This window comes from Taudactylus pleione, unplaced genomic scaffold (assembly GCF_031769625.1).
Source record: "Taudactylus pleione unplaced genomic scaffold, aTauple2 ptg003125l, whole genome shotgun sequence".
NCBI classification, from domain to species: domain Eukaryota; kingdom Metazoa; phylum Chordata; class Amphibia; order Anura; family Myobatrachidae; genus Taudactylus; species Taudactylus pleione.
In genome coordinates this window covers 265,843-289,930 of record NW_028287484.1, presented here as the reverse complement: position 1 = coordinate 289,930, position 24,088 = coordinate 265,843, and the positions used below count along the sequence as shown (strand labels likewise).

The window sequence follows — 24,088 nt, the reverse complement described above, 5'->3', positions numbered from 1 at the left end:
GATATGCTGGACCAGCCCTGGGGTTATTAGGCGTGCATGTTTATCAGTTCATTTCTACATGTAAAGTGAATCACTGTTAAATGTTTAAGATGAGTAGCACATTTCTACGCAGGTGACTCGCTGAACGTGGTGGAAGTCTTCGACCCAATCGCCAACCGCTGGGAAAAATGCCAACCTATGACAACCGCTCGCAGCAGGGTGGGCGTGGCCGTCGTCAACGGACTCCTGTATGCGATTGGCGGTTATGATGGCCAATCACGGCTGAGCACTGTGGAAGTCTACAACCCGGAGACAGATACTTGGACCAAAGTGGGAAGTATGAACAGCAAGCGAAGGTAAGTGCCTGCTGCCCAATCGCCGCCCCCCCCCCCCCCCCCCCCCCCAGAATGCTCTGCATTATATCCTCCCAGTAACGTGCTGCCTGCGAAGGGTCTGCATTATATCCCCCCAGTACTGTGCTACCCGGAAATGCTCTGCATTATATCCCCCCAGTAATGTGCTACCCGGGAAGGCTCTGCATTATATCCCACAGTAATGTGCTACCTGGAAGTGCTCTGCATTATGTCCCCCCAGTAACATGCTGCCTGCGAAAGCTCTGCATTATATCCCCCAGTAATGTGCTACCCGGAAATGCTCTGCATTATGTCCCCCCCAGTAATGTGCTGCCTGAAAAGGCTCTGCATTATATCCCCCAGTAATGTGCTACTCAGAAATGCTCTGCATTATATCCCCGCACTAATGTGCTACCTGAGAAGGCTCTGCATTATATCCTCTCAGTAACCTGCTATCGGGAAGGCTCTGCATTATATCCACCTAGTAACGTGCTGTCGGGAAGGCTCTACAAATAAATTCCATTTGTAACCTGCTATCGGGAAGGCTCTGCATTATATCACCCGAGCAACCTGCAGTCAGGAAGGCTCTGCATTATATTCTCCCAGTAACCTGCTATGGGGAAGGCTCTGTATTATATCCACCCAGTAACGTGCTGCCCGGGAAGGCTCTGCATTATATCCCCTTTGTAACCTGCTGTCGGGAAGGCTTTGCATTATATTCTCCCAGTAACCTGCTATGGGGAAGGCTTTGCATTATATTCTCCCAGTAACCTGCTATGGGGAAGGCTCTGCATTATATCTACCCAATAAATTGCTGTCCGGGAAGGCTCTGCATTATATCCCCCCAGTAACCTGAAATCAGGAAGGCTCTGCATTATATCCTCCCAGTAACCTGCTATCGGGAAGGCTCTGTATTATATCCACCCAGTAACGTGCTGCCCGGAAAGGCTCTGCATTATATCCCCTTTGTAATCTGCTGTCGGGAAGGCTCTGCATTATATCCTCTCAGTGACCTGCTGTCGGGAAGGCTCTGCATTATATCCTCTCAGTGACCTGCTGTCGGGAAGGCTCTGCATTATATCCTCTCAGTGACCTGCTGTCGGGAAGGCTCTGCATTATATCCTCTCAGTGACCTGCTGTCGGGAAGGCTCTGCATTATATCCTCTCAGTAACCTGCCGTCTGGGAAGGCTCTGCATTATATCCTCTCAGTGACCTGCCGTCGGGAAGGCTCTGCATTATATCCTCTCAGTGACCTGCTGTCTGGAAGGCTCTGCATTATATCCTCTCAGTGACCTGCTGTCGGGAAGGCTCTGCATTATATCCTCTCAGTAACCTGCTGTCGGGAAGGCTCTGCATTATATCCTCTCAGTGACCTGCTGTCGGGAAGGCTCTGTATTTTATTTCACATAAGTTTCAAATTACCGGGTCTCGATTGTGAGACCTTTACAAGCGGTTCAAAAATATCATTTTAAATCTTGACAACATTCTGTGTGTATTTAGGGCAGCCTGACGTTTTGCAGCAGATGGATTTATGACATAAGCATCCGCTGACACCTATCGCTTTCCTTATTGCCTCCATAGTCTAGGTCCTGCTCTGAGCATTAGGCTGGGAACACTCAGGACTTTGTACTGAAATGTTTGTAGCCGGAGGGGATGAACTGAGAAGCCGATTAGTGTCTGAGTCTTAGAGCTGCAGAGCTGGAAACGGATGTGGCCACAGTACAAATAATGGCCCCTCTATCCACTATGATGCATTGTATGTAATGGCCCCTCTATCCGCTATGATGCATTGTATGTAATGGCCCCTCTATCCGCTATGATGCACTGTATGTAATGGCCCCTCTATCCTCTATGATGCACTGTATGTAATGGCCCCTCTATCCGCTATGATGCACTGTATGTAATGGCCCCTCTATCCGCTATGATGCACTGTATGTAATGGCCCCTCTATCCGCTATGATGCACTGTATGTAATGGCCCCTCTATCCGCTATGATGCACTGTATGTAATGGCCCCTCTATCCGCTATGATGCACTGTATGTAATGGCCCCTCTATCAGCTATGATGCACTGTATGTATTGGCCCCTCTATCCGCTATGATGCACTGTATGTAATGGCCCCTCTATCCGCTAAGCGCTATGATGCATTGTATGTAATGGCCCCTCTATCCGCTATGATGCACTGTATGTAATGGCCCCTCTATCCGCTATGATGCATTGTATGTACTGGCCCCTCTATCCGCTATGATTCATTGTATGTAATGACCCCACTATCCTCTATGATACACTGTATGTAATGGCCCCACTGTCCGCTATGATGCACTGTATGTACTGGCCTCTCTATCCGCTATGATGCATTGTATGTAATGGCCCCTCTATCCGCTATTATTCATTGTATGTAATGGCCCCTCTATCCGCTATGATGCACTGTATGTAATGGCCCCTCTATCCGCTATGATTCAATGTATGTACTGGCCCCTCTATCCGCTATGATGCATTGTATGTAATGGCCCCTCTAACCGCTATGATGCACTGTATGTAATGGCCCCTCTAACCGCTATGATGCACTGTATGTAATGGCCCCTCTATCCGCTATGATGCACTGTATGTAATGGCCCCTCTATCCGCTATGATGCACTGTATGTAATGGCCCCTCTATCCGCTACCTATCCGCTATGATGCACTGTATGTAATGGCCTCTCTATCCGCTATGATGCATTGTATGTAATGGCCCCACTGTCCGCTATGATGCACTCTATGTAATGGCCCCACTGTCCGCTATGATGCACTGTATGTACTGGCCCCTCTATCCGCTATGATGCAGTGTATGTAATGGCCCCTCTATCCGCTATGATTCATTGTATGTACTGGCCCCTCTATCCGCTATGATGCACTGTATGTAATGGCCCCTCTATCCGCTATGATGCACTCTATGTAATGGCCCCTCTATCCGCTATGATGCACTCTATGTAATTGCCCCTCTATCCGCTATGATGCACTGTATGCACTGGCCCCTCTATCCGCTATGATGCAATGTATGTAATGGCCCCTCTATCCGCTAAGCGCTATGATGCATTGTATGTAATGGCCCCTCTATCCGCTAAGCGCTGTGATACATTGTTTGTAATGGCCCCTCTATCCGCTATGATGCACTGTATGTAATGGCCCCTCTATCCACTAAGCGCTATGATGCACTGTATGTAATGGCCCCTCTATCCGCTATGATGCACTGTATGTAATGGCCCCTCTATCCGCTATGATGCACTGTATGTAATGGCCCCTCTATCCGCTATGATGCATTGTATGTACTGGCCCCTCTATCCGCTATGATTCATTGTATGTAATGACCCCACTATCCTCTATGATCCATTGTATGTAATGGCCCCTCTATCCGCTATGATGCACTGTATGTAATAGCCCCTCTATCCGCTATGATGCACTGTATGTAATGGCCCCTCTATCCGCTATGATAAACTGTATGTAATGGCCCCTCTATCCGCTATGATCCAATGTATGTAATGGCCTCTCTATCCGCTATGATGCACTGTATGTAATGGCCCCTCTGTCCGCTATGATCCATTGTATGTAATGGCCCCTCTATCCGCTATGATGCATTGTATGTAATGGCCCCTCTATCCGCTATGATAAACTGTATGTAATGGCCCCTCAATCCGCTATGATCCTTTGTATGTAATGGCCTCTCTATCCGCTATGATGCACTGTATGTAATGGCCCCTCTATCCGCTATGATCCAATGTATGTAATGGCCCCTCTATCCGCTATGATGCATTGTATGTAACGGACCCTCTATCCGCTATGATCCATTGTATGTAATGGCCCCTCTATCCGCTATGATGCACTGTATGTAATGGCCCCTCTATCCGCTCTGATGCATTGTATGTAATGGCCCCTCTATCCGCTATGATGCACTGTATGTAATGGCCCCACTGTCCGCTATGATGCACTGTATGTACTGGCCCCTCTATCCGCTATGATGCAGTGTATGTAATGGCCCCTCTATCCGCTATTATTCATTGTATGTAATGGCCCCTCTATCCGCTATGATGCACTGTATGTAATGGCCCCTCTATCCGCTATGATTCATTGTATGTAATGGCCCCTCTATCCGCTATGATGCACTGTATGTAATGGCCCCTCTATCCGCTATGATGCATTGTATGTAATGGCCCCTCTATCCGCTATGATCCAATGTATGTAATGGCCCTTCTATCCGCTAAGCGCTATGATGCATTGTATGTAATGGCTCCTCTATCCGCTAAGCACTGTGATACATTGTTTGTAATGGCCCCTCTATCCGCTATGATGCATTGTATGTAATGGCCCCTCTATCCGCTATGATTCATTGTATGTAATGGCCCCTCTATCCGCTATGATGCACTGTATGTAATGGCCCCTCTATCCGCTATGATTCATTGTATGTAATGGCCCCTCTATCCGCTATGATGCACTGTATGTAATGGCCCCTCTATCCGCTATGATGCATTGTATGTAATGGCCCCTCTATCCGCTATGATGCACTGTATGTAATGGCCCCTCTATCCGCTATGATGCACTGTATGTAATGGCCCCTTTATCCGCTATGATGCACTGTATGTACTGGCCCCTCTATCCGCTATGATGCACTGTATGTAATGGCCCCTCTATCCGCTAAGCGCTATGATGCATTGTATGTAATGGCCCCTCTATCCGCTATGCACTGTGATACATTGTTTGTAATGGCCCCTCTATCCGGTATGATGCACTGTATGTAATGGCCCCTCTATCCGCTAAGCGCTATGATGCATTGTATGTAATGGCCTCTCTATCCGCTATGATGCACTGTATGTAATGGCCCCTCTATACGCTATGATGCACTGTATGTAATGGCCCCTCTATCCGCTTTGATACATTGTTTGTAATGGCCCCTCTATCCGCTATGATGCACTGTATGTAATGGCCCCTCTATCCGCTATGATGCATTGTATGTAATGGCCCCTCTAGCCGCTATGATGCATTGTATGTAATGGCCCCTCTGTCCGCTATGATCCATTGTATGTAATGGCCCCTCAATCCGCTATGATCCAATGTATGTAATGGCCTCTCTATCCGCTATGATGCACTGTTTGTAATGGCCCCTCTATCCGCTATGATCCAATGTATGTAATGGCCCTTCTATCCGCTAAGCGCTATGATGCATTGTATGTAATGGCTCCTCTATCCGCTAAGCACTGTGATACATTGTTTGTAATGGACCCTCTATCCGCTATGATGCAGTGTATGTAATGGCCCCTCTATCTGCTATGATTCATTGTATGTAATGGCCCCTCTATCCGCTAAGCGCTATGATGCATTGTAATGGCCCCTCTATCCGCTAAGCACTGTGATACATTGTTTGTAATGGCCCCTCTATCCGCTATGATGCACTGTATGTAATGGCCCCTCTATCCGCTAAGCGCTGTGATGCATTGTATGTAATGGCCCCTCTATCCGCTATGATGCACTGTATGTAATGGCCCCTCTATCCGCTATGATGCACTGTATGTAATGGCCCCTCTATCCGCTTTGATCCATTGTATGTAATGGCCCCTCTATCCGCTATGATGCATTGTATGTAATGGCTCCTCTATCCGCTATGATGCATTGTATGTAATGGCCCCTCTATCCGCTATGATCCATTGTATGTAATGGCCCCTCTATCCGCTATGATGCACTGTATGTAATGGCCCCTCTATCCGCTATGATGCATTGTATGTAATGGCCCCTCTATCCGCTATGATGCACTGTATGTAATGGCCCCTCTATCCGCTATGATGCATTGTATGTAATGGCCCCTCTATCCGCTATGATGCACTGTATGTAATGGCCCCTCTATCCGCTAAGCACTGTGATACATTGTTTGTAATGGCCCCTCTATCCGCTATGATGCACTGTATGTAATGGCCCCTCTATCCGCTAAGCGCTATGATGCATTGTATGTAATGGCCCCTCTATCCGCTATGATGCACTGTATGTAATGGCCCCTCTATCCGCTATGATGCACTGTATGTAATGGCCCCTCTATCCGCTTTGATCCATTGTATGTAATGGCCCCTCTATCCGCTATGATAAACTGTATGTAATGGCCCCTCAATCCGCTATGATCCAATGTATGTAATGGCCTCTCTATCCGCTATGATGCACTGTATGTAATGGCCCCTCTACCCGCTATGATCCAATGTATGTAAAGGCTCCTCTATCCGCTATGATGCATTGTATGTAATGGCCCCTCTATCCGCTATGATCCATTGTATGTAATGGCCCCTCTATCCGCTATGATGCACTGTATGTAATGGCCCCTCTATCCGCTATGATGCATTGTATGTAATGGCCCCTCTATCCGCTATGATGCACTGTATGTAATGGCCCCTCTATCCGCTATGATGCATTGTATGTAATGGCCCCTCTATCCGCTATGATGCACTGTATGTAATGGCCCCTCTGTCCGCTATGATGCACTGTATGTAATGGCCCCTCTATCCGCTATGATTCATTGTATGTAATGGCCCCTCTATCCGCTATGATGCACTGTATGTAATGGCCTCTCTATCCGCTATGATGCATTGTATGTAATGGCCCCTCTATCCGCTAAGCGCTATGATGCATTGTATGTAATGGCCCCTCTATCCGCTAAGCGCTATGATGCATTGTATGTAATGGCCCCTCTATCCGCTATGATGCACTGTATGTAATGGCCCCTCTATCCGCTATGATTCACTGTATGTAATGGCCCCTCTATCCGCTTTGATGCACTGTATGTAATGGCCCCTCTATCCGCTATGATGCACTGTATGTAATGGCTCCTCTATCTGCTATGATGCACTGTATGTAATGGCCCCTCTATCCGCTATGATGCACTGTATGTACTGGCCCCTCTATCCGCTAAGCGCTATGATGTTTTGTATGTAATGGCCCCTCTATCCGCTAAGCGCTATGATGCATTGTAATGGCCCCTCTATCCGCTAAGCACTGTGATACATTGTTTGTAATGGCCCCTCTATCCGCTATGATGCACTGTATGTAATGGCCCCTCTATCCGCTAAGCGCTATGATGCATTGTATGTAATGGCCCCTCTATCCGCTATGATGCACTGTATGTAATGGCCCCTCTATCCGCTATGATGCACTGTATGTAATGGCCCCTCTATCCGCTTTGATACATTGTTTGTAATGGCCCCTCTATCCGCTATGATGCACTGTATGTAATGGCCCCTCTATCCGCTATGATGCACTGTATGTAATGGCCCCTCTATCCGCTATGATTCATTGTATGTAATGGCCCCTCTATCCGCTATGATGCACTGTATGTAATGGCCCCTCTATCCGCTATGATGCACTGTATGTAATGGCCCCTCTATCCGCTATGATTCATTGTATGTAATGGCCCCTCTATCCGCTATGATGCACTGTATGTAATGGCCCCTCTATCCGCTATGATGCACTGTATGTAATGGCCCCTCTATCCGCTATGATGCACTGTATGTACTGGCCCCTCTATCCGCTATGATGCACTGTATGTAATGGCCCCTCTATCCGCTAAGCGCTATGATGCATTGTATGTAATGGCCCCTCTATCTGCTAAGCACTGTGATACATTGTTTGTAATGGCCCCTCTATCCGCTATGATGCACTGTATGTAATGGCCCCTCTACCCGCTAAGCGCTGTGATGCATTGTATGTAATGGCCCCTCTATCCGCTATGATGCACTGTATGTAATGGCCCCTCTATCCGCTATGATGCACTGTATGTACTGGCCCCTCTATCCGCTTTGATACATTGTTTGTAATGTCCCTTCTATCCGCTATGATGCACTGTATGTAATGGCCCCTCTATCCGCTATGATGCACTGTATGTAATGGCCCCTCTATCCGCTAAGCGCTATGATGCACTGTATGTAATGGCCCCTCTATCCGCTATGATGCAGTGTATGTAATGGCCCCTCTATCCGCTATGATTCATTGTATGTAATGGCCCCTCTATCCGCTAAGCACTGTGATACATTGTTTGTAATGGCCCCTCTATCCGCTATGATGCACTGTATGTAATGGCCCCCTCTATCCGCTAAGCGCTATGATGCACTGTATGTAATGGCCCCTCTATCCGCTAAGCGCTATGATCCAATGTATGTAATGGCCTCTCTATCCGCTATGATGCACTGTATGTAATGGCCCCTCTACCCGCTATGATCCAATGTATGTAATGGCTCCTCTATCCGCTATGATGCATTGTATGTAATGGCCCCTCTATCCGCTATGATCCATTGTATGTAATGGCCCCTCTATCCGCTATGATGCACTGTATGTAATGGCCCCTCTATCCGCTATGATGCATTGTATGTAATGGCCCCTCTATCCGCTATGATGCACTGTATGTAATGGCCCCTCTATCCGCTATGATGCATTGTATGTAATGGCCCCTCTATCCGCTATGATGCACTGTATGTAATGGCCCCTCTGTCCGCTATGATGCACTGTATGTAATGGCCCCTCTATCCGCTATGATTCATTGTATGTAATGGCCCCTCTATCCGCTATGATGCACTGTATGTAATGGCCTCTCTATCCGCTATGATGCATTGTATGTAATGGCCCCTCTATCCGCTATGATGCACTGTATGTAATGGCCCCTCTATCCGCTATGATTCACTGTATGTAATGGCCCCTCTATCCGCTATGATGCACTGTATGTAATGGCCCCTCTATCCGCTATGATGCACTGTATGTAATGGCTCCTCTATCTGCTATGATGCACTGTATGTAATGGCCCCTCTATCCGCTATGATGCACTGTATGTACTGGCCCCTCTATCCGCTAAGCGCTATGATGTTTTGTATGTAATGGCCCCTCTATCCGCTAAGCGCTATGATGCATTGTAATGGCCCCTCTCCGCTAAGCACTGTGATACATTGTTTGTAATGGCCCCTCTATCCGCTATGATGCACTGTATGTAATGGCCCCTCTATCCGCTAAGCGCTATGATGCATTGTATGTAATGGCCCCTCTATCTGCTATGATGCACTGTATGTAATGGCCCCTCTATCCGCTATGATGCACTGTATGTAATGGCCCCTCTATCCGCTTTGATACATTGTTTGTAATGGCCCCTCTATCCGCTATGATGCACTGTATGTAATGGCCCCTCTATCCGCTATGATGCAGTGTATGTAATGGCCCCTCTATCCGCTATGATGCAGTGTATGTAATGGCCCCTCTATCCGCTAAGCACTGTGATACATTGTTTGTAATGGCCCCTCTATCGGCTATGATGCATTGTATGTAATGGCCCCTCTATCCGCTAAGCGCTATGATGCATTGTATCTAATGGCCCCTCTATCCGCTATGATGCACTGTATGTAATGGCCCCTCTATCCGCTATGATGCACTGTATGTAATGGCCCCTCTATCCGCTATGATTCATTGTATGTAATGGCCCCTCTATCCGCTAAGCGCTATGATGCATTGTATGTAATGGCCCCTCTATCCGCTATGATGCATTGTATGTAATGGCCCCTCTATCCGCTATGATAAACTGTATGTAATGGCCCCTCAATCCGCTATGATCCAATGTATGTAATGGCCTCTCTATCCGCTATGATGCACTGTATGTAATGGCCCCTCTACCCGCTATGATCCAATGTATGTAATGGCTCCTCTATCCGCTATGATGCATTGTATGTAATGGCCCCTCTATCCGCTATGATCCATTGTATGTAATGGCCCCTCTATCCGCTATGATGCATTGTATGTAATGGCCCCTCTATCCGCTATGATGCACTGTATGTAATGGCCCCTCTATCCGCTATGATGCATTGTAAGTAATGGCCCCTCTATCCGCTATGATGCACTGTATGTAATGGCCCCTCTGTCCGCTATGATGCACTGTATGTAATGGCCCCTCTATCCGCTATGATGCACTGTATGTAATGGCCTCTCTATCCGCTATGATGCATTGTATGTAATGGCCCCTCTATCCGCTATGATGCACTGTATGTAATGGCCCCTCTATCCGCTATGATGCACTGTATGTAATGGCCCCTCTATCCGCTATGAAGCACTGTATGTAATGGCCCCTCTATCCGCTATGATGCACTGTATGTAATGGCTCCTCTATCTGCTATGATGCACTGTATGTAATGGCCCCTCTATCCGCTATGATGCACTGTATGTACTGGCCCCTCTATCTGCTATGATGAACTGTATGTAATGGCCCCTCTATCCGCTAAGCGCTATGATGCATTGTATGTAATGGCCCCTCTATCCGCTAAGCACTGTGATACATTGTCTGTAATGGCCCCTCTATCCGCTATGATGCACTGTATGTAATGTCCCCTCTATCCGCTAAGCGCTATGATGCATTGTATGTAATGGCCCCTCTATCCGCTATGATGCACTGTATGTAATGGCCCCTCTATCCGCTATGATGCACTGTATGTAATGGCCCCTCTATCCACTTTGATACATTGTTTGTAATGGCCCCTCTATCTGCTATGATACACTGTATGTAATGGCCCCTCTATCCGCTAAGCACTATGATGTATTGTATGTAATGGCCCCTCTATCCGCTATGATGCACTGTATGTAATGTCCCCTCTATCCGCTAAGCGCTATGATGCATTGTATGTAATGGCCCCTCTATCCGCTATGATGCACTGTATGTAATGGCCCCTCTATCCGCTATGATGCACTGTATGTAATGGCCCCTCTATCCACTTTGATACATTGTTTGTAATGGCCCCTCTATCTGCTATGATACACTGTATGTAATGGCCCCTCTATCCGCTAAGCGCTATGATGTATTGTATGTAATGGCCCCTCTATCCGCTATGATGCACTGTATGTAATGGCCCCTCTATCCGCTATGATGCATTGTATGTACTGGCCCCTCTATCCGCTATGATTCATTGTGTGTAATGACCCCACTATCCTCTATGATCCATTGTATGTAATGGCCCCTCTATCCGCTATGATGCACTGTATGTAATGGCCCCTCTATCCGCTATGATGCACTGTATGTAATGGTCCCTCTATCCGCTTTGATACATTGTTTGTAATGGCCCCTCTATCCGCTATGATACACTGTATGTAATGGCCGCTCTATCCGCTATGATGCACTGTATGTAATGGCCCCTCTATCCGCTATGATGCACTGTATGTAATGGCCCCTCTATCCGCTTTGATGCACTGTATGTAATGGCCCCTCTATCCGCTATGATAAACTGTATGTAATGGCCCCTCTATCCGCTTTGATGCACTGTATGTAATGGCCCCTCTATCCGCTATGATAAACTGTATGTAATGGCCCCTCTATCCGCTATGATCCAATGTATGTAATGGCCCCTCTATCCGCTATGATGCATTGTATGTACTGGCCCCTTTATCCGCTATGATCCATTATATGTAATGCCCCTTGAGGGTTGCCAAGAGAAAACAGCGAAAAGTTCCTATTTAATACCTTGGAAATAATGAGTTACGTACAGTAGACCCTAACGTGTCAGACACCTGGGGGTAAATTTTCCAAATGTCCATTTTAATCAACTAAAAATCGATCAACATCGGTGTTGTTTCATGGGCTATATCGCACATTTACTAACCCTTAAAAATCAAAATGAAAGAATCGTCCATTAGTAAATGTGTGATTTAGCCTCTGAAACACAACATCGATCTTGACTGATTTTTAATCAATTAAAATCGACCCTACTGTACACCTTGGTGTGATTTGGTTTGTGCGACCCCCATTATCATGGTCAGTGGTGAAATACCTGGCTCTTGTGATTCCAGTGCGATGGGCACAGTGGTCCTGGACGGACAGATCTATGTCTGCGGGGGGTACGACGGCAACTGCTCCCTGAACTCTGTGGAGACTTACTCACCGGAGACAGACAAGTAAGTCAGATTCTGCACTCGGGACCGAGCACTCGCTTACAGCCATCTGCCAGATAACCTGTTTCTGAACGTAAACATGAATGTAAACCCTGCTTCTCCCCCCCCCCCCCCCCTAACAACCTGACACCAGACCATACACCTAACGTTGTATACTGCAGCATAGAAGCTTCTCTTTCATACCCGCTGGAAGGAAGAGGAGACCAGGGCTTTTATCCTCCAAGTCAGCGTATATACAACTGTAATTATACAGAGCCGCAGTCATAATCAGGAAACAGCCGGGAGACTGTGCCAAAACCTCCTAGATCTCCCCTAAGCTGCACAGCTTTACAGAGCAGAGAAGTAATTTGCACAGACTAGGGGAGGAGTTGGGCGGATCAGGGGCATTGTCTGATCAGTGCGCAGCGGAGGGATGCGCCTAATTCTGCGGATTGGTGCACATGCAAGATTTCATTACTAGGGAGAGATAAAGAGTTAAAGGGTGGAAAAGATTTTAAAAGTGAAAAACAAAGGCCAGATACTCGCCTTATAGGCTGGTACCCGGAAGGCTATGTGTGGATCCTCACCCTATAGACTGGTTCCCGGGAGGCGGTGTGTGGATCCTCGCCCTATAGACTGGTTCCCGGGAGGAGGCTGTGTGTGGATCCCCGCCCTATAGACTGGTTCCCGGGAGGAGGCTGTGTGTGGATCCTCGCCCTATAGACTGGTTCCCGGGAGGAGGCTGTGTGTGGATCCTCGCCCTATAGACTGGTTCCCGGGAGGCTGTGTGTGGATCCTCGTCCTATAGGCTGGTTCACGAGAGGCTGTGTGTGGATCCTCGCCCTATAGACTGGTTCCCGGGAGGCTGTGTGTGGATCCTCGCCCTATAGACTGGTTCCCGGGAGGCTGTTTGTGGATCCTCGCCCTATAGGCTGGTTCCCGGGAGGCGGTGTGTGGATCCTCGCCCTATAGGCTGGTTCCCGGGAGGCTATTTGTGGATTCTCTCCCTATAGGCTGGTTCCCGGGAGGCGGTGTGTGGATCCTCGCCCTATAGACTGGTTCCCGGGAGGCTGTGTGTGGATCCTCGCCCTATAGACTGGTTCCCGGGAGGCTGTGTGTGGATCCTCGCCCTATAGACTGGTTCCCGGGAGGCTGTGTGTGGATCCTCGCCCTATAGGCTGGTTCCCGGGAGGCGGTGTGTGGATCCTCGCCCTATAGACTGGTTCGCGGGAGGCTGTGTGTGGATCCTCGCCCTATAGACTGGTTCCCGGGAGGCTGTGTGTGGATCCTCGCCCTATAGGCTGGTTCCCGGGAGGCCGTGTGTGGATCCTCGCCTTATAGGCTGGTTCCCGGGGGGCGGTGTGTGGATCCTCGCCCTATAGGCTGGTTCCCGGGAGGCGGTGTGTGGATCCTCGCCCTATAGGCTGGTTCCCGGGAGGCTGTGTGTGGATCCTCGTCCTATAGGCTGGTTCCCGGGAGGCGGTGTGTGGATCCTCGCCTTTATAGACTGGTTCCCGGGAGGCTGTGTGTGGATCCTCACCTTATAGGCTGGTTCCCGGGGGGCGGTGTGTGGATCCTCACCTTATAGGCTGGTTTCCGGGGGGCGGTGTGTGGATCCTCGCCCTATAGGCTGGTTCCCGGGAGGCGGTGTGTGGATCCTCGCCCTATAGGCTGGTTCCCGGGAGGCGGTGTGTGGATCCTCGCCCTATAGGCTGGTTCCCGGGAGGCGGTGTGTGGATCCTCGCCTTTATAGACTGGTTCCCGGGAGGCTGTGTGTGGATCCTCACCTTATAGGCTGGTTCCCGGGGGGCGGTGTGTGGATCCTCACCTTATAGGCTGGTTCCCGGGGGGCGGTGTGTGGATCCTCGCCCTATAGGCTGGTTCCCGGGGGGCGGTGTGTGGATCCTCGCCCTATAGGCTGGTTCCCGGGAGGCGGTGTGTGGATCCTCGCCCTATAGGCTGGTTCCCGGGAGGCGGTGTGTGGATCCTCGCCTTTATAGACTGGTTCCCGGGAGGCTGTGTGTGGATCCTCACCTTATAGGCTGGTTCCCGGGGGGCGGTGTGTGGATCCTCACCTTATAGGCTGGTTCCCGGGGGGCGGTGTGTGGATCCTCACCTTATAGGCTGATTCCCGGGAGGCTGTGTGTGGATCCTCGCCCTATAGACTGATTCCCGGGAGGCTGTGTGTGGATCCTCGCCCTATAGACTGGTTCCCGGGAGGCTGTGTGTAAATCCTCGCCCTATAGACTGGTTCCCGGGGGGCTGTGTGTGGATCCTCGCCCTATAGACTGGTTCCCGGGAGGCTGTGTGTGGATCCTCGCCCTATAGGCTGGTTCCCGGGTGGCGGTGTGTGGATCCTCGCCCTATAGGCTGGTTCCCAGGGGGCGGTGTGTGGATCCTCGCCCTATAGACTGGTTCCCGGGGGGCTGTGTGTGGAGTGTTTCTGCCTCCCTCCTGTATGAGCAGACAATGCAGTGACATTAGGGCTTAGTGATTCATGTAACTCTACGCTAACATATCCCACATGCTCTAATCTACGTTTAGTGACTGGCCTTTATTGCATTGTAGGCTATAGGGACATTGTATAGCTGACATTATAGAGAAGGGTAACCCCTACCCCCACCTCACCTCAATAAAGGGCTCTCTGACCAGACACCCACATAATGGCTGCTGCTGTGCCCCCTTCTCTTCAGATAACATTTTATGGATCTCCTCCAAGTTTCTAATGTGTTGTTGCTGTCAGGGTTATCATTGCCATTATGGTTGTCGTTAGCAATACCGTTAGGGTTGCCGTCAGGGTTTCTTTTGCCGTTCGGTATAGCAGCACCGTGGGGGCGTGGGTTGTCGTTAGCGCTACCGTTAGTGTTGCCGTCAGGTATAGCATTACTGTGGGGGTTTGTGTTACCGTTAGGGTTGCCGTCAGGGTTTCTGTCGCCTTTAGGTATAGCATTACCGTGGGGGCTTGGGTTACCGTTAGCGTTGCTGTCAGGGTTTCTGTTGTCGTTAGGTATAGCGTTACCGTGGGGGGTTTGGGTTACCGTTAGGGTTGCCGTCAGGGTTTCTGTCGCCTTTAGGTATAGCATTACCGTGGGGGCTTGGGTTACCGTTAGCGTTGCCATCAAGGTTTGTCTTGCCTCTAGTGTTTTGGTTGCAGTTAGGTTTAGCATTGCCGTCAGCATTAGGAACAGAACGACTAGAAAATCAGTATGCCGACATTCTAACAATGCTGACATATCACTGTTGACCTGCTGAATAACGAAATTATGAACATTTGAAAATGGTCCGTATTAGACGGCAGTGTCGACATTATTGCCTAACATATAGGTACTGTGCAGCATTTTCCACACTTGCCTAACACTTTTGCAAAGTAAGAATGACTTAAATAATAGAAGTGTTAATAGTTTCTTTTTATCAATTAACAAAATGCAAAGTGAATGAACAGAAGAGAAATCTACATCAGGATCTGAGCAATCCTACATCCAAAGACGATCTGTGCTTCGTTCTCTAAGATGTTCGGAACAATCTCTCTGCCGAGTTCCTTCAAAAACTGTGTGCAAGTGTACCCAGAAGAACTGATGCTGTTTTGAAGGCAATGGGTGGTCACACCAAATATTGATTTGATGTAGATTTATCTGCTGTTCATTCACTTTGCATTTTGTTCATTGATCAAAATAAACGATTAACACTTCTATTATTAAAAGCATTCTTACGGTGCAGCATTTCCCCCGCAGCTGCCTAAGACCTTTGTACAGTATATACCACAGCTCCGGCCTGTACAGAGCGAGTGCTCACTAGGTACAGTGATCTCTGTATGGTTCTGCTCTGGGAACTGGGAGAAATACTCAGTAGGCAGCTGCCAGCTGGAGCTATGGATAAGATTGTTTGTCTGGTCTCCCTGGCACATGACCAGTGCCGGCTGATGCCCCCATTTCCCCTGTAACAACCATGTGCCACCGCTAATTGTTTCCTTACTTCACTTTCTGGAAATGCTGCCCGCTGGGTATTACTTCATATGAGGGCTCAGGCGATTACATCATACACTGACCTCATACCTTCTATTATCAGATGGACTGTGGTAACTCCCATGAGCTCCAATCGCAGTGCAGCCGGGGTGACGGTGTTCGAAGGCCGGATTTACGTATCAGGTGGACACGATGGGCTACAGATCTTCAACACTGTATGTGTCTGGTCTCCCTCCATATAACCATTGCACCGTGATCATGGTTTTCTACTATAACCAGTGCATGCGTTCTCTACTATGACCAGTGCATGCGTTCACTACTATAACCAGTGCGTGCGTTCTCTACTATGACCAGTGCGTGCGTTCTCTACTATGACCAGTGCGTGCGTTCTCTACTATGACCAGTGCGTGCGTTCTCTACTATGACCAGTGCGTGCGTTCTCTACTATGACCAGTGCGTGCGTTCACTACTATGACCAGTGCGTGCGTTCACTACTATGACCAGTGCGTGCGTTCACTACTATGACCAGTGCGTGCGTTCACTACTATGACCAGTGCGTGCGTTCACTACTATGACCAGTGCGTGCGTTCACTACTATGACCAGTGCGTGCGTTCACTACTATGACCAGTGCGTGCGTTCACTACTATGACCAGTGCGTGCGTTCACTACTATGACCAGTGCGTGCGTTCACTACTATGACCAGTGCGTGCGTTCACTACTATGACCAGTGCGTGCGTTCACTACTATGACCAGTGCGTGCGTTCACTACTATGACCAGTGAGTGCGTTCACTACTATGACCAGTGCGTGCGTTCACTACTATGACCAGTGCGTGCGTTCACTACTATGACCAGTGCGTGCGTTCACTACTATGACCAGTGCGTGCGTTCACTACTATGACCAGTGCGTGCGTTCACTACTATGACCAGTGCGTGCGTTCACTACTATGACCAGTGCGTGCGTTCACTACTATGACCAGTGCGTGCGTTCACTACTATGACCAGTGCGTGCGTTCACTACTATGACCAGTGCGTGCGTTCACTACTATGACCAGTGCGTGCGTTCACTACTATGACCAGTGCGTGCGTTCACTACTATGACCAGTGCGTGCGTTCACTACTATGACCAGTGCGTGCGTTCACTACTATGACCAGTGCGTGCGTTCACTACTATGACCAGTGCGTGCGTTCACTACTATGACCAGTGCGTGCGTTCACTACTATGACCAGTGCGTGCGTTCACTACTATGACCAGTGCGTGCGTTCACTACTATGACCAGTGCGTGCGTTCACTACTATGACCAGTGCGTGCGTTCACTACTATGACCAGTGCGTGCGTTCACTACTATGACCAGTGCGTGCGTTCACTACTATGACCAGTGCGTGCGTTCACTACTATGACCAGTGCGTGCGTTCACTACTATGACCAGTGCGTGCGTTCACTACTATGACCAGTGCGTGCGTTCACTACTATGACCAGTGCGTGCGTTCACTACTATGACCAGTGCGTGCGTTCACTACTATGACCAGTGCGTGCGTTCACTACTATGACCAGTGCGTGCGTTCACTACTATGACCAGTGCGTGCGTTCACTACTATGACCAGTGCGTGCGTTCACTACTATGACCAGTGCACGCGTTCACTACTATGACCATTGCACGCGTTCACTACTATAACCAGTGCGGGACGTTCACACTAAAATTAATAGTTTTCTTTTCTTGAAGTGCATATATATATATATATAGATAGATAGATAGATAGATAGATATAGATTACAAAAACCTACACATGTACTTAACCCAGAGGCTCCCAAACAGTCCAGGTTTTAAGGATATCCATGCTTGACCACAGGTGACATGTATGGTACCTCGGTCAATTTGATTTAACCACCTCTGCTCAACCATGGATATCTCTAAAACCTGAACTGTTGGGGAGCCTTGAGGCTCGTATTTGGGAACCTCTGACGTAACCCCTGACTGCAGGATATAACTATACTAATGTCGTGGCCATGGGTTGTATATATAAACTCCTGTGATTTCGGCGTCTCCCCTCTCTCACTTATACAGGTGTCGCAGACATTAAGAAAAGTGTTTTAAGAGATCATTGTAATTGTACCCTACCATGCTTTTCTGTAATACAAATGTATCGAGTTTAAAAAAAAAAAGAGATTAGATTGGAAACCGTGTTATTGGAATCTGGCAATGTTGGTGGGAGGCCCGGGCGCTGGTGGGAGGCCCGGGCGCAGGGGAGGATATGGGAGAGCGAAGCATCATTGACAAGTGAATTTTGAGAATAACCTTACTGTTAGGATTAGCAGGCCCTTAGTACTGTATAGAGGAGGGATAGTTGTATGTACTAATGAGTCCTACATCTGGATGTTAGATTATACTATGTACCACTTACATTACCTCTGTTACCTTCCACAGATGGAATATTACAACCAACACGCCACCACGTGGTACCCCGTAGCCAGCATGCTAAACAAACGCTGCCGTCATGGGTCCGCTTCATTGGGCAGCAAAATGTTTATCTGTGGCGGATATGACGGCTCCGCCTTCTTGAGCGTCGCAGAGGTTTATAACTCCATGGCGGACCAGTGGTACCTCATTACCCCCATGAACACCCGGCGCAGCCGCGTCTCTCTCGTAGCTAATTGTGGCCGCCTGTATGCCGTGGGCGGCTACGACGGTCAGTCCAACTTGAACTCTGTAGAGATGTACGACTCCGAGACCAATCGCTGGACGTTCATGGCCCCCATGGTGTGCCACGAAGGTGGCGTTGGGGTGGGGTGTATACCGCTTCTTACCATATAGCAGCGTGGGACCACTCCGAGAACATATCCCAGAATTCCAGGAACGGGCTCCACGTCTGTTTTTATTAATGTGAAAGTGAAGACTTGAGGTCCATCTCCAGGTGCTCGCGTTCCGCTGTGTTATACCCTTGTGTTTCCTTCCTAAGACCGTGATAATGTTCAGATCTTCTGTACCGTTATAACGAATGTATGACTGCTCTATAAAGGTCTTCTCCTCCCCATGTAAGAGAAGACCGTCCAGAGGGCCAGGTATAATCCGCCCCTGCCTGGACCGCGACGTTTCTGAACTCGTATATAGCTTCTGCACCAAAGTGATCTGTGTGTTGTGATTCGCCTGCCCGGGAGCTTGCAATTATTACTTACTGTATATCTGAAGGTTGTAAAAGTTATTGTGATGATAGTGCCATAGTTTCCTGATCCAAAAACCTCTCTAGGTGCTTCTTGCTCTTTAGGTGCTCTGTGGAATGTATACTAAGTCTCCCATTGGCTTAATGTGCCCGTCATGCCCCCATATCCAGGGGAGGCCCGTCATGCCCCCATATCCAGAGGAGGCCCGTCATGCCCCCATATCCAGGGGAGGCCCGTCATGCCCCCATATCCAGGGGAGGCCCGTCATGCCCCCATATCCAGGGGAGGCCCGTCATGCCCCCATATCCAGGGGAGGCCCGTCATGCCCCCATATCCAGGGGAGGCCCGTCATGCCCCCATAGTCAATAGGGGACTGGTCACTACACTGAGAATCCTAGTCTGCTGTAAATGTCAGGAATATTAACCACTTGCCTGGCGCTGGGTAAATGTCAAATCCAACAGCCCTCAGCCCATCCGCGAGCCACGCTGTCCGATTTTGTTTTCCCGATATATAGAGGGAGGGGTTTTTTTTTTCCGAATCAATATTAATATATCTGATTCCGTGTGTCCTTTCGATTATAGTGATCCCGTTTCGATACGGGACTGTTATAACTATTTAACCATCCATAACCGATGGTCTTGTATCAATATTCCAGATCAAGTACAGGACCGCAGGTTAGGAATGGTTAAATAGTTTGAAAGTGTTTATAGTAGTAGTTAATGTACAATGTAATATTGCTATTTTTATGGTATAATGTGTTTTAAAAAGTTTCTATCAGGGTTGGATGAGTTAGAAATAGATTTTCTTGATCTAAATCAATCATAAAAAAAAACCTGACAATTTCTGAGCGTTTTTGGCAATAATATTAGCCACAACAAAATGGCTGCCTAAGTGAATTAACTGAAACAAATGGCGTCCTCGTCATGGGCGTATTGAGAGAAGGGGGCCCGTGTTCACTACCCGTCCGGGGCCCCCTCTTCTCTCCCCGGCTACCGTCAGCGAAATGACAGCAGCGGTATGCGCAGATCACTGGGAAAATGGCGCGGCAGACATTTTCTCAGTGATTTCCTACTGCACATGCACAAAACGCCAGGAAAATGCCCGCGGCGGCCATTTTCCAGGAGTTTAGCGCTACTTCATCAGACTTCGGAGAAGTAAGTATGAAAAAAAAAAAAAGTGTGTGCGGTTCGGGCCCCCCTGGACCCAGGGGCCCCTGTGTACCGCACGCCCTGCACCCGTTATATTGGGTCTTGGAGCCTCTCCAAGCGATGGGGTGACAGCCCATCTGGTATATGATTGTATTGTAAATAATATACGTTGCTTCTGCTGCTGATTTGTCACTGGCACTAAAACCGATTAATCGCGCTGCAGTACCAGTCGCACAAGTAAAATAAATCGCATAGCGCTCTAGTGTCCTGGCTGGGGTAGATAATAGGTTTGTTACGTAACCACAGTGTCATGTAAGATTAATGGCCGCCTCTTCTGATCCCTTGGTTTTATTTCAAGCAACAAGTATCGTGAGGAGCGTATTCAGTGTACCGCCTCCCTCAGATGTGCTGAGACATTTGGTCATGTAGTGGAAGCCATGCTCCTGTTTTCTCATAAACGGCCACAAGGGGGCACTGTTCTATTGGAGGTTTTAAATATAAAATTTTTCTTCCAATACACAGTATTGTGTCCCCTGCTTCTGTCCTTTCTACTCATTTATAGAGGAACAATAATTCATCTCTGCAGAATAATCTCTCAAGTTTATCCGAACCTTTTATTGACCATTAAATCCAATAAAAGTTCGTCCTATTTGCATCTTATAAATATTTGCAATTGTAAATTTATTTTCTAAAAACGCCTTTTAAATGTAATAATGAAGCACAGTACACTGAGGTGGGGCGCGTACTGCGTAAGGTGGGGTGCAGGTTGGCATTTAGCTCTGTATTGCGCAACATGGATCTGTGGATTGCTGGTCTCTTCCGTAAGAAGTCTGCACACGGGGTCTGTCATGGAGAACATTGGTCATATATGGAGGCACTCCTAAATGTCAGATCACTGTGGTTGTACAAGCACCGTGTTCAGGCCCTGGATCATTCCTCCGTAACCCTTACGTGCTGCACCGTGTTCAGGCCCTGGATCATTCCTCCGTAACCCTTACGTGCTGCACCGTGATCAGGCCCTGGATCATTGCTCCGTAACCCTTACGTGCTGCACCGTGATCAGACCCTGGATCACTGCTCCGTAACCCTTACGTGCTGCACCGTGATCAGGCCTTGGATCATTGCTCCGTAACCCTTACGTGCTGCACCGTGATCAGGCCTTGGATCATTGCTCCGTAACCCTTACGTGCTGCACCGTGATCAGGCCTTGGATCACTGCTCCGTAACCCTTACGTGTTGCACCGCGATCAGGCCTTGGATCACTGCTCCGTAACCCTTACGTGCTGCACCGTGATCAGGCCCTGGATCATTGCTCCGTAACCCTTACGTGCTGCACCGTGTCCAGGCCTTGAATCATTGCCCCGTAACCCTTACGTGCTGCACCGTGATCAGGCCCTGGATCATTGCTCCGTAACCCTTACGTGCTGCACCGTGATCAGGCCTTGGATCATTGCTCCGTAACCCTTACGTGCTGCACCGTGATCAGGCCCTGGATCATTGCTCCGTAACCCTTACGTGCTGCACCGTGATCAGGCCCTGGATCATTGCTCCGTAACCCTTACGTGCTGCACCGTGATCAGGCCCTGGATCATTGCTCCGTAACCCTTACGTGCTACACCGTGATCAGGCCTTGGATCATTGCTCCGTAACTCTTACGTGCTGCACCGTGATCAGGCCTTGGATCATTGCTCCGTAACCCTTACGTGCTTCACCGTGATCAGGCCTTGGATCATTGCTCCGTAACCCTTACGTGCTGCACCGTGATCAGGCCCTGGACCATTGCTCCGTAACCTTTACGTGCTGCACCGTGATCAGGCCCTGGATCATTGCTCCGTAACCCTTACGTGCTGCACCGTGATCAGGCCCTGGATCATTGCTCCGTAACCCTTACGTGCTGCACTGTGTCCAGGCCTTGGATCACTGCTCCGTAACCCTTACGTGTTGCACCGCGATCAGGCCTTGGATCACTGCTCCGTAACCCTTACGTGCTGCACCGTGATCAGGCCCTGGATCATTGCCCCGTAACCCTTACGTGCTGCACCGTGATCAGGCCCTGGATCATTGCTCCGTAACCCTTACGTGCTGCACCGTGATCAGGCCCTGGACCATTGCTCCGTAACCTTTACGTGCTGCACCGTGATCAGGCCCTGGATCATTGCTCCGTAACCCTTACGTGCTGCACCGTGTCCAGGCCTTGAATCACTGCTCCGTAACCCTTACGTGTTGCACCGCGATCAGGCCTTGGATCACTGCTCCGTAACCCTTACGTGCTGCACCGTGATCAGGCCCTGGATCATTGCTCCGTAACCCTTACGTGCTGCACCGTGTCCAGGCCTTGAATCATTGCCCCGTAACCCTTACGTGCTGCACCGTGATCAGGCCCTGGACCATTGCTCCGTAACCCTTACGTGCTGCACCGTTTCCAGGCCTTGAATCATTGCCCCGTATCCCTTACGTGCTGCACCGTGATCAGGCCCTGGATCATTGCTCCGTAACCCTTACGTGCTGCACCGCGATCAGGCCCTGGATCATTGCTCCGTAACCCTTACGTGCTGCACCGTGATCAGGCCCTGGATCATTGCTCCGTAACCCTTACGTGCTGCACCGTGATCAGGCCTTGGATCATTGCTCCGTAACCCTTACGTGCTGCACCGTGATCAGGCCTTGGATCACTGCTCCGTAACCCTTACGTGCTGCACCGTGATCAGGCCCTGGATCATTGCTCCGTAACCCTTACGTGCTGCACCGTGATCAGGCCCTGGATCATTGCTCCGTAACCCTTACGTGCTGCACCGTGATCAGACCCTGGATCACTGCTCCGTAACCCTTACGTGCTGCACCGTGATCAGGCCTTGGATCATTGCTCCGTAACCTTTACGTGCTGCACCGTGATCAGGCCCTGGATCATTGCTCCGTAACCCTTACGTGCTGCACCGTGATCAGGCCTTGGATCATTGCTCCGTAACCCTTACGTGCTGCACCGTGATCAGGCCCTGGATCATTGCTCCGTAACCCTTACGTGCTGCACCGTGTCCAGGCCTTGAATCATTGCTCCGTAACCCTTACGTGCTGCACCGCGATCAGGCCCTGGATCATTGCTCCGTAACCCTTACGTGCTGCACCGTGATCAGGCCTTGGATCATTGCTCCGTAACCCTTACGTGCTGCACCGTGATCAGGCCTTGGATCACTGCTCCGTAACCCTTACGTGCTGCACCGTGATCAGGCCCTGGATCATTGCTCCGTAACCCTTACGTGCTGCACCGTGATCAGGCCTTGGATCATTGCTCCGTAACCCTTACGTGCTGCACCGTGATCAGGCCCTGGATCATTGCTCCGTAACCCTTACGTGCTGCACCGTGTCCAGGCCTTGAATCATTGCTCCGTAACCCTTACGTGCTGCACTGCGATCAGGCCCTGGATCATTGCTCCGTAACCCTTACGTGCTGCACCGTGATCAGGCCTTGGATCATTGCTCCGTAACCCTTACGTGCTGCACCGTGATCAGGCCCTGGATCATTGCTCCGTAACCCTTACGTGCTGCACCGTGATCAGGCCTTGGATCATTGCTCCGTAACTCTTACGTGCTGCA

General features: G+C 49.4%; 1 protein-coding gene across 3 annotated transcripts in view; it reads left to right on the top strand.

The window, feature by feature from the left end:
• KLHL18 (kelch like family member 18) overlaps window positions 1-22,008 on the top strand; it is a 50,204-nt gene extending 28,196 nt beyond the window's left edge. For 2 of the 3 annotated variants that reach the window (XM_088466420.1, XM_088466422.1), the window contains 4 exons: window positions 98-335; window positions 12,147-12,251; window positions 16,293-16,404; window positions 18,615-22,008. In XM_088466420.1, the coding sequence (XP_088322546.1) occupies window positions 98-335; window positions 12,147-12,251; window positions 16,293-16,404; window positions 18,615-19,001 (842 nt within the window). In that variant the 3' untranslated portion in view covers window positions 19,002-22,008. The remainder of the gene's footprint in view (window positions 1-97; window positions 336-12,146; window positions 12,252-16,292; window positions 16,405-18,614) is intronic. The other variant, XM_088466421.1, reaches the window with a different exon arrangement.
• Window positions 22,009-24,088: the final 2,080 nt, after the last annotated feature.